This window comes from Vanellus vanellus (assembly GCF_965231255.1).
Source record: "Vanellus vanellus genome assembly, chromosome: 6".
Classification (NCBI taxonomy): domain Eukaryota; kingdom Metazoa; phylum Chordata; class Aves; order Charadriiformes; family Charadriidae; genus Vanellus; species Vanellus vanellus.
Window position 1 is genome coordinate 2559468 of NC_138911.1, and position 10988 is coordinate 2570455.

A 10988-nucleotide genomic window follows, 5' to 3' on the forward strand; every position below is an offset into this window, starting at 1 on the left:
ACAATTTAACAGAGATCTGGTTAGTATTTTTTTTTTTTTCCTTTTACCAGTTGGTCTTGATTCAGACGTTCTCCCTTGTTCATTCGTTCCTGGTAATCATCAAGTTTGCTCTGAAAAGAAAGAAAAATGCTATTACGAGGAACCAAAATCAGGTTACTGCTTTTTTCTACTTGTGCTAACAAAATTAGATACTGTAATATTACAGTCAACATAGAACGTAACGCATTACACAAGCATGCAACTATTATGTAGAAATAGTACCTGAGAAAACTTATCTTCTGGGTTAAAAAAATGTAAATACTTCCCCAAGAGACAAATATTTTAACGTTATTTGGCTATCACAATGTATCTTCACGACTAGTCTTAATTTCTGAGGAAACACACATTCCTTCTAATGGGGAGAGCACTCTCAATGCACATTTCCTTCGGTCCAAACAATAGAGAGCTGAACTCAGTTCTGAGTCAGAGCTTATTTCTACTGTATCACTACAATACCAAAAGCATGACTAAAAAAAACAGTCAATGCTAATAAGATTCAGAACTATAATTCTTTGTACTTGCATCAGTTAAGATAGTTTTAAAGAATTTAAAACAGTTTCTAATCCTTTGTGCAAGAATGCCCACCAACACAATTCATATTAATAGCTCTAAAATATTTTTGTTAAAGAGCATTAAAATTTCTTTTTCATGGGGAGAAACTGAAAAAGGAATCATTAGGTTAATTTTCAGCAGGATCAGTTCTCTAATCTGCCTAAATACAAAAATATACAAAACACTAGCATTAGCCAAAAGCAGGTAAAACTTATGCGTGCCAGAAGCAACAAAGAACGTACAGGTTAAGTAGAAAGGTTCTTAGAAAGGAAGCAATGTCTGTAAGAACAACACAACTAACTATTAAGCTCTAAGCTTTCACCATTTCTGTATTATCACACGTGCTTGTATTTTTCGTGAAATTTACCTTGGTCTTATTAAAAAAACCATTAAAATGAATCCTTAACAACTATCTTCCCAATCTAGCATAACAACATGAAAATGAAAGCAAACATAAACACTTCATTTTGAATGGACAATAATTAAAACCTTGATGCAACCACTGTTTCAGAGTTTATACTTGCCAAAGAATGACAGGTTATTTTGGTGGTTGTGGTCTTTGGTTTTTTAGTATTTTTGTTTCAGGATATTTCAGGTAAATATTTTATTGATATTTTTCTAGCTAATTCAACTTCTACGCTCCGTCTCAGACCTTTTGAAAAGATCAAAGTCTCTTAAACAGTTTAACAAGAAAGCTCCTCTAACAAAGTATCTGATGCCCAGCATCACTTACTGGAACACATAACCACCCTTATGAGACTTGGTCCTTTTCATGTCAGCTAGCGCCAACAGTATATTTCTTTGGAAATCCTACAGGTTAGATTTAACACTTAACTTCTTTATCTTTCATTGTAGCAGAGTCAGTAACGGCACAGGCAAAGTCAAAGTAGTAAGAACTTCCTGAGCTCCAAAAATATATTACTGGGAATTTCATGCTGGATACAGACACTAGCAGAGGAATAGTTGTCAAATGCAGCAGCCACAGTTGGTAATATATAAAAAAAAATACCCCTGAAGAGGATTTGGCATATTGGAAAACTACCACAACAGGAAACAAGGTCAGTTTACTCCTATACATACTAATTTTAGAATAGATGATGACATGGTCGGACAGTCACAAAAGAAGTCTTCATGATTTAAGAGATCGTAGCTGAGCTGTGAAGTCTAAAGGGGAGGGTAAAGAGCTCAAACACTGCAATGCCCCAATGCAAAGCCAGCCAGGTTAACTGAAGCCTCCACTGCTTAAGGTAGCTTAAATCCTACAACGAACTGGCTTTGCAGACAAAGAAATTTTTTAAAGTTCCTGCTTGCTCAAGCCACTTACTCCTATTCTGCAGATTACAATTCCCTTGGTCACACTGATGCAATTGTTTGTGAGGCCGCACAGTAAATAGACTGCTAATATGAGACAGTTTAAACAGTGCCTATAAAAATGCATCAAAAAACCTCACCAATTTCTGTGATGCAGTTTCCAACACTAACCCATAAACAGTAACAACAGTAAAACAAACAGGATAGAACATCAAATTCTAGAAGAACACTACTTAGATCAACTTTGTTGAAGAAAACACGTATTGCAAAATTATGCTGCAAAACACATAATCCATTTTGGTGGCTAAGGGCATAAGGGAGGGAAGAGACAAAAATATCCTCAATAACTACAACTGTTCCTGCAGTTTTTCCATGCAGCCTCACTTCAGCATGGCTGGTATCTTCAGATTATGCATATTGCAATGATACATTGGAACAGTGAGTAAGTTTTCTTAAATGGTCAAATATTCTTAGGTCTAATGTAAATGCTTTGTTCATTTTTATTCAGCAATTTATCAACTAAAACCCAAAGGGTAACACATCTATTTCTAACTGTTAGGAATAGAAGAAAAGTTACTTCTCTTTACTTTTTGTTCCCTAAAAAAAAAATCCTATCAGAAAGGTAAAAGCATAGGAAGGAAAACCCTTTCAGCTGCAATGCAGAGGACAAGCAAATGTGTATTTAGTTACGTGTCATCACAAAGATTTCAAATGCCAAGCAAGCATTTTTCTATCATCCCAAAGACACTGTAAAATCCAAATGCTGCATTACACAAAAATATTAGAGAAGCAAAATGCTTTCTTTTCAATCTGTACTGTCAACTAACAGCAATCTAAGAGCAGCACTAGTGCTGTAAAATAACTGCAGTAAAATTTCTGCTTAGCAACCTACTGCAGTGTCTGCAAGAAGTAAAGATCTTCTTAATTTTACCCCCCACACGCAACTTCATCCTCACTCATCACGGACATACATCTTGAAGCATAAAAGCTAGGCCAGCGGGGAAAAAAAAAAACCTCGAGCGGCAAAGTGAGCATGTAAATTGTCTATTAAACAGCTCATGAGTCAGCAGACCCCAGTTCTGCAGATAGCAAGCCACCATGCTTCAGCTCTTTTTCCACTGAGATACCTGAAGTATTTTGGAGTTCCCTAGGAGAAAAGCACTACATATAAACTCCCAGGGATTGCTCAAGTATGCCCTAGATTTTATTTCAATAGGAATCCAAAATAGAGTTACCTTATGGTAACAGATACGTTCCCCTCACACTCGAGTTCTCATTACCTTCTCTGAATTGCCTCAAAAATGTCCTCCCAAAGTGGAAAAAAAAAAAAAAAAATAAACGCAGTTACACGGCATTAGCTTCAAAAACAATACTGCTTTTAAAATGCCTGACCACTCAGCTGTGCTGTTACAGTCATTTACAGTGCTATGCTATAAACTGGATCACTGGAATGATCTGATTAAAAATAACCCTTAAAAAAGGGGGCCAGGAGCAGGAGGGAGGCACTATATTTAATCAGATAATTTCAGTGGTATGTTTTATACCAGTTAGAGGCACAAGCATATATGACAAGCTGCAAGGTAAGGTGGAAGGGGAGAAGGTAACCTCTTCAACCAGCTGAAGTAAACATTTTGTAACGCACACTTCGCTGGAAGCAAAGAAAAGATGGAGGAGACTACTGCAAGTCTGTTTTCTGAGACCTCTCAAAAAACGCATGTATCTTAACAGCATTAAGCAATTAAGATAATCCAAAATTTAAAATATTTGCATTATACATTTCCTACTGGAACAAAAAAGCCAAGCTAGAAAACAGAAGTTTATTAACCTGTTCCACATTTGTACATTGTAATTTAGTCAACTTCCACCATCATCTCCACACTCATTCATCAGTTTAACTTCTCAGTAAAGACTGCCCCGAAATTACTAAAAATAATCATCATCAGTCTTCCCATTTCCTCAGAAAAATAGGCAGAAAAAAAATTAAAAGGTAAAACACAAACTGTATCAGGAATGAAACATGGAAGCTCAGAACCTCTCAAAAAAACTCACAGGTCTCACGTTCACTGTCTGGATACACTTCCTATCATATCTACACACCTAACAGAAGTCCCAAGAAGCTGTTTCAGTCCCAAGTTAGAACCAAGAAGATGTAACAAAGCACTTGCATCAATACTCCAGAACGGAAACAGGTCTTCTGTTTAAACTGAATTAATTTTTGAAATTAATACTCCAGAACGGAAACAGGTCTTCTGTTTAAACTGAATTAATTTTTGAAATAACAGTTGTAAATATTCTTGTGGGTTTTTTCCCCCCAAAGTCTCTTAAGTTTGACAGTTTAGAAAAAAAAAATATTAGTTTTTAAGCGAGTGATAAAGACATGCCAATTCTGAGACTGCAGTCTCACGATCAGCTTACCCCAGCAGACACTGATCCCAAACGGGGTACTCTCCCGCTCCCCACAGCCCAGCAAGGACAGCCATACAGGCAGGCCAACAGCTGGGTTGGAGCCTGATCCAACCGAACACACAGCGACAGAGACACAGGACCTACTCCTTCCCAAAGAAATGCAGAACGGGCATGTGCAGTCTTTGAAATGTAAACCTTTAAACTTGGGTGAGTTGACTACAGAGAAAAGAACTGATCCTACCATAACCTGAACTAAGTTAAGCCACAGATGAGTGAAACTCCTAAAAGTTTTGGTGGCTGCATATATATATTCTCCACTATGAAACACTATGAATCCACAGGTAAGTTGACTACACTGAGAGACACCTACATTTTGTTCTACACATCATTTAGGTTCAAAATGAGTTACTTCTACAACAGCAAGTGAATTCTAGAACATAAACTGGGTTCTCCCAATGCATTCTGGGTATCTTTTCTCCTGAAAGAACAGGAAAAGCATCAACAAAACATCAAAGCAGCATCTTAAAAACTTAAATAACTAGAAGATCTTCCACAGCTTGAAGGAGTCACCATGTATCTAGTTAACAGAACTTCCCATGAGAAATAATCCCTATGCTACATAAACCAGTTAAAAACTAAACAGAGCAAGCTGGAACCAGAAAGTACTAAACACCAACTTCACAGATAAACCTGCTTGGTTTTTAAGATATGAAGCTTGATTATCCAAAACTGTTATCAAAAGAAGTTTCAAAGAAAGATTTGTGCTTTCAATACATAGTTTCAAACAAATTCTACTATTTCTTGGTTTCAAAATCACCAATGTAATCTCCAAAGATAAATTTGAAACCAAGCTTCACAAGGAGAGCTTCTGGAGAGACACTCAACAAGCCTTGAACATCCAAGCCGCCCAAACAATGGTGCAAAAGCACTTAAGAGTGCTGCTACTGATGGGCAACTTGAAGTGTGGCGCTTCCCCGCTACCATTTGCTGCACCTACCAGAACAGAAAACTGACCTCAGCTTTTACTATAGATTCAAAACTGTTTCCTATGGGAAATCCAACATTTTATTCAACTAAGTCAGATTAACTTGAAATATCCATCTACTGTTCCAGTGAAAATTCTTGCGTAGTAGTCACAGAGGCACTTCTTAAGTATTCATTTTTCAACCCAGTCAGGATTACACTTATTTGGAAATCCAGAGACAGGCTGATAAAGCAACAGCATCTTAAGTTACCAGTTACAGCTAAAATGTACCATCTTTTTAACCATATAACACCAAGCTCAAGTCATGTCAAGTAGTTTAAGCTAACATGCTTACTTCATACTTACAGTTGCCCAAGAATAATAATCTTTGTGATCACTCATACCTTAAACCATGTGTTAGCAAATGAGAGATTTTGTCCCTCTTGCAGAATACTTGGTTTTAAAAATGATGGTACATAGCTTATGCTATATTACACAAATTGAACGCAAAAATAGCTTTGTTTTTTTCAGTCATTGTTGTATCAAGACACAAGTTTGATCTACATTCAATCCACTTAACTTGGAAAAGTTTTTCCCTCTAACAAACAAAAAGCAGAGAAGAGGCAGGGAGAAGAAGAAAATGCAGGTCTTACTGAAGTATTTTCTCCTAAGGAACCTGGAGAGCTAGTGGGATTCTAATCTCAGTTGCCTAAAAAAAAAAAAAACAACCCTAGAGGAGTTCATGCAACTTTTAAATTAACTAAGCTTGTCAACATATACTCAAGTCTGTCTGAAGATCTTGTAAATACCCCTTCAATTACCCCTTCCCATGCACGCACAAATATCTAGTCATCCAAGAACAGAGGAAGAAAACAGGATAGCATTCCTATCATTTCCAAATATAAAGAGAAGAGAACACAGACATTTTCAGGCCATGTTTTCGTATACATTTATGAACAGCAATTCAATTTATCCTAGTCCCTTTTAACACAAGCTATACTCATTCTTTCAAATAACGAGGTCACTTTCAGGAAGAGAAAATGAAAGTGTAACTAATCATCTAGTACTTCTAGTTTATACAGGAACTTTCAAAATGGTATAGAACTAAATTATAAATATCTAGATATGAAATTGCGTATTGCATTTTGATGGTCACATCATTTTATCTTCAGAGTTTAGAAGGAAACGGGACACTAAATAATTTACTTCAAAATTTCCAATTTCTTCATAAAGAATGACCTTTCCTCAACTAAAAGCTGCACATACCCTTTAAAACCTAAGATGGTACCTCTTTGCAGAACAATTTTTCATCCTTCAAAAGCACATGTCCAAGACAAGAATATTTTTGTATTTGTTCTCAAATACAAAGCTCTCAAAATATCTCTAATGGCCTTCTTTATCAGCTGCTGACAAAGAAAGGACTAAATGTTCAAGAAGTTTTCAGTGAGATTTACTGGGTTTTTCACCTACTCCTGTCTGTGCAGTATCCAGTAAGATTTTACCTTCTGGATGGTTAAAAAAAAATTCTCGTCAAAAGATTCAAATTACAGGAAAATTAATGAATTGCTATACTTAAGTAAACTTATCAAGTAATAAAGTAATAATACTGATGCCCATGTGTACAATAAGCTTTGTTTTCAGGATTTTAAGAGTGCAATGCTCCCTTTATTAAAGGATGTAGATTAACTAGAGAACTGCAGATTCCCCCACCAAGGTTGAGGCTCAGGCCCACAAACTCTGCTTTAATACACCAATAACAGTATCTCATGACTTCTATAGTGTCTACACGAGAGTCCTACTTCAGTAACCTTCAGAACTTCTTCAGCCCATTAAGACCTACAGAAATTTTGAACTGTAATTCATCTATCTGAGAACACACCTAGTTCTTCTTTTTTAAGACCTAGTCTTTGCCTTTTCTTTTCTCAGACCACACTGCCTAGCACTGAGTACCCCAGAAAGAGATGCTGTAAGTAATTTTATTGGAAGATCTTTCAACAGAAGCCATTTCCAGAAAAGAGGCACTTTGTCCCCTATATTCACTTGCTATGACACCAGTTACAAAAAGTTGTGACAGTAGCCAGATACACAGACAAAAACCAGGAATGGCTAAGCCAAGTGTAAATTAGGCATAAATTATTTATTCTAAAAGGTAAATAAAAACGCTACTAGAAAGGAAAGCTGACCTGCACACCAATACGAGTGTGCTTATCCTCTTTATTACTTCAAAGTACAGAATAGAGCAGAAGAACATTCACCTGCTAATTCTAGTTTTTAACATATACATTTTGAACATTGTAGAAAAATATTTTAGAGGATTCTTGTGTATGTTAGATACAACAATCATTTCAACCCATTTTATTGAAAAAACTAGAGATGTACATAAAGATCTGCATTCTTTCTCAAGCTGAGGACCAGTGTTCTTTTGTGTGCATACATTCTTATGTATTAATGAGAGGTTTCAGACAGACGTCCCATCTATACACAACAATATTCAGACAAAGATCAACAAAAGATCCTCTGATACTAAAACTTATCTAAAAAGCTCTTGGCTTGCTGCTTTTTGTCGCTTCATTTTTAAGGAAAATCCAACACCCTTTTTTTAAGTGGGAAACTACACTTTACACATAAACGCACAACTTGTTTCATTTGCAACTCACCTGTACAGACCAATTTACTGCTAATATATATTTCCACGTTCTGCAAATACAGAATACTGACCTAGACTGCAACGATCTAATGGGCTAGTTAAAAAAATTAATACAAGAGTAATTGTGCTTACTTGCTTCTAAGAGCAAAACTAGATTTAGAGCTTCATATGCTTATTTACTTCCAAGAGCAAAACTAGATTTAGAGCTTCAACGCAGACATAAAATTATTTTTCAGTATTCCCTAATTTTTGTTTAGTAATACAGTGTTTTGAAGCAAGTCTTTAGGCTACACGTATGGCAGTATTTTTCTGACGGACACCTCATGCTCTGTAGGGTGGAAAGCCCTCCGAGGCTCGTTTAATCTCACAACACAGAGCGCTGAGTGGGTGCCTCATAAACCATAACCACGACACCCTTTTCCTCCCCCCCCCCTCTTCCGTCACAACTCAAACCGTTTAAGGACCATGGATTTAGTAGCTGCTATTTCTAAAAATAACTCCTTAAAGGCCGCTTCCAGCTGACCTAAGACTCCCAAAACGGGTGGGGTGGGGTGGAACGCAGCGGTGGGTGAGCTTAAGGCGATGAAAAACGAGAGATGAGAAAGCCCTGGGTGGGGTGGCCGGCGGCCCCCGGCTTTGTGCGGGCTGTTGGCACAATGCAGTTCCGCCGGGGAGGCTGAGGCTGCCGCCGCCGCCGCCATGTTAGCTCCGGCTTCCATGTGCACGGGCTCTGAGGGGAGCCCGCCGCGCCGCAGCCTCTCCCCGCCTCAGCTCACCCCTCCGGGGCGGGAAGGGGGAGCGCTGCCGCCATGGGGTTGGGTGGAGGGAAGGGGGGAAAGGAGGGAAATAGGGGGGCCGTTCCCCGCGGCGAGAGCGGGGCCGGGCAAGGCCCCGCCAAGGGAAACAAAAGGCGGAAGGGAGGGGGAAGGGAGCGGCGCCGCTGAGGGGGTCTCGCCGGGAGCGAGGAGGGGGCCGCGGGGCTGCAGGGGGGCGGCAGCCACGACCCCTCCGGTCTCTGCCCTCCGCCGCTGCAACACCGGGGGGGGTCGGGGAGGGGGGTGCGCCCGGGCGGCTCCCTGGGCGACGGGAGAGGGCGGCTGACAGAAGGATTCTGGGGACCCCCGAAAGGAGAAGGGGGGAAAGGCCGGGAGAAAGGCGCTCGCCCTTCTGGAACCTTCCAGCGGGCGGCCCCTGGGGGCGATACCGGGAACAGCCCGTGCAAGGCCGCAGGCTCCCCCGCCCAGGGAGCAGGAGGGCAACGGCGGAGGGGACCGGCCGCCGTCTCGCCGGCACAAGGAAGAGGAAAGGAAATAAGATAGGGCGGTTCGACGTTCCTTCAGGCGGCCCGACGGCGGGGACAAGGCTCGCCAGAAACCGGGGGGCCGCCCGGGGTGAGGAGAGGGCGGGCGGGCGACCGAGGGGCCCGGGGCCCACCCTCGGGGCCGGAGGACGGGGGTTGGGGGGAAGCGGTCATGCCGCGGCCGGCGGGGACAGGAGAGCGCACCTTTTTCTTCTCCAGGTTGCGCAGCTTTTTGTCGATCACTCCCAGGATCTGCTTCATGGCCTCGGTTTGCACCGAGGTGATGCTGCCGCCCGCTGCCTGCGGGGCGGCCGCCGCTGCCGGGGCCGCCTCACCGCCCGGGCCCGCTTTCCCGCTGCTGCTGCTCGCCATAGTGCTGTTGGTAGCCGAGGGCATCTCTGTGAGAGAGAGAGAGGGAGAGAGAGACAGGGAGGAGAGAGCGAGGGCGCGTTACGGGGGGAACGGGCCGCCGGAGGGGACACGCGGGAGGGCGGGCGGGCGGGCGGGCGCGCACACGGCCGCTTCCCCACGCCCAGGGCGCGCGTGCGCGCGCTCCCCCCCCAGCCGCACCTGCCGGCGCGCGCCCGCCCGCCCACCCGCCAGGGGACTGACGCGGGGGCGTCACGTGACCGGGCAGCCTCGCGCCGCGCTCGCCAACGGTCATCCCCCGAGCTCGACCCTTCCCCGCCACCGCCTACCGCCGCCCCGCCGGTGACCGGAGGGGCCTCGCCACCCTCCTCACCGTGTGCGTGAGTGGCCCGGGGGGAACGGGGAAAGGGGGGGGAAGGGAGGAACTTAGTGCGCTGCGCTCCCGCTCTAGGAATGGCCGCCTCAGCCGACTCCGGCCCCGCCGCCCCGCGCTGCTCCTGCTACCGCCGCGCGACTGAGGGGAGAGAGCGGGGGCGCGCACGCCAGCGCGTAAGGCGAGGCGGCGCGGGAGCGAGCGGCGCGGGGTCCTGGCCGCTGGCGAGTGCCCACGGAGAACGCCTGAGCCCGCCGGTCGGCGCGCTTTCGGCTCCTCTCTGGAGGGTCTTTCAGGCGCGCGGCGGGCGCCTAAGCGCCAGACACAATAGGCGGGCGGGGCAGACTGCCTCAGGGCTCTGCTCTTCGGCGGTGGCGGTGCGGTCCCGCCGGGCCCGCGGTTCTGCACGAGACCGGGGCCCACCGTGGGGCCGCCTCTCCCCTCTCCGCCACCCCCGCGCGGGCACTGGGTTGTGTCACCCGTGAAACAACCGACGGCGGTGGGCTGGTTGTGGTCTCCCCTGAGGAGCGGGGCGCTGCCGGGCCCTGCCTCGTTGAGGCGATGGGGCTGAGGTGGTGGCGGCGGGGGGAGGGAATCTCCCTGCCGCCTTCCCGGCAGCGAGGCCATTCCCGGCAGAAACGGGACTCCAAAGCATGTTTTCTGCCTATTCATACCTTTAAGGCACGTCCCTAAAACGTAGGAGGGTTCCGGAGAGGTGGCGTGCCACGGGTGTAATTGGGCCTTAATAGCTGCATTTCAGTCACTGGAAACAGTTGGCTCATTTGTCTTGCATATTGGGATTTGTGTTAGAGGTATCTGCATGTCTCTCCAAGTACAATCCCTGAATACTACACAAAATACTAGTTTTTAGTTTTACGTGTTGCTGTGACCCAGAGCCGCACCGTGTCTAGCTAGCACTTGCTGAACCTTCTATGCTGACAACAAATAACGTTAATCTAAAGACATTGTAGTGAAATAGCATCAGGTTTTCTGTGAAGGAAATTTTTGAGTGAATACTATGCCGCCT

At 44.0% G+C, this 10988-nt stretch overlaps 1 protein-coding gene across 4 annotated transcripts in view; it reads right to left on the reverse strand.

Moving 5' to 3' along the window:
• CAPRIN1 (cell cycle associated protein 1) overlaps positions 1-10142 on the reverse strand; it is a 42889-nt gene extending 32747 nt beyond the window's left edge. For all 4 annotated transcript variants that reach the window (XR_014269330.1, XM_082485458.1, XM_082485459.1 and 1 more), the window contains exons 1-3: positions 9962-10142; positions 9424-9617; positions 48-110 (exon numbers count right to left, since the gene is read on the reverse strand). Coding sequence is in view for 3 of the 4 variants with exons in the window: in XM_082485458.1 (XP_082341584.1) it covers positions 48-110; positions 9424-9615 (255 nt within the window). In the remaining variant the exon portion in view is untranslated. The remainder of the gene's footprint in view (positions 1-47; positions 111-9423; positions 9618-9961) is intronic.
• Between the last annotated feature and the right edge of the window lie 846 nt (positions 10143-10988).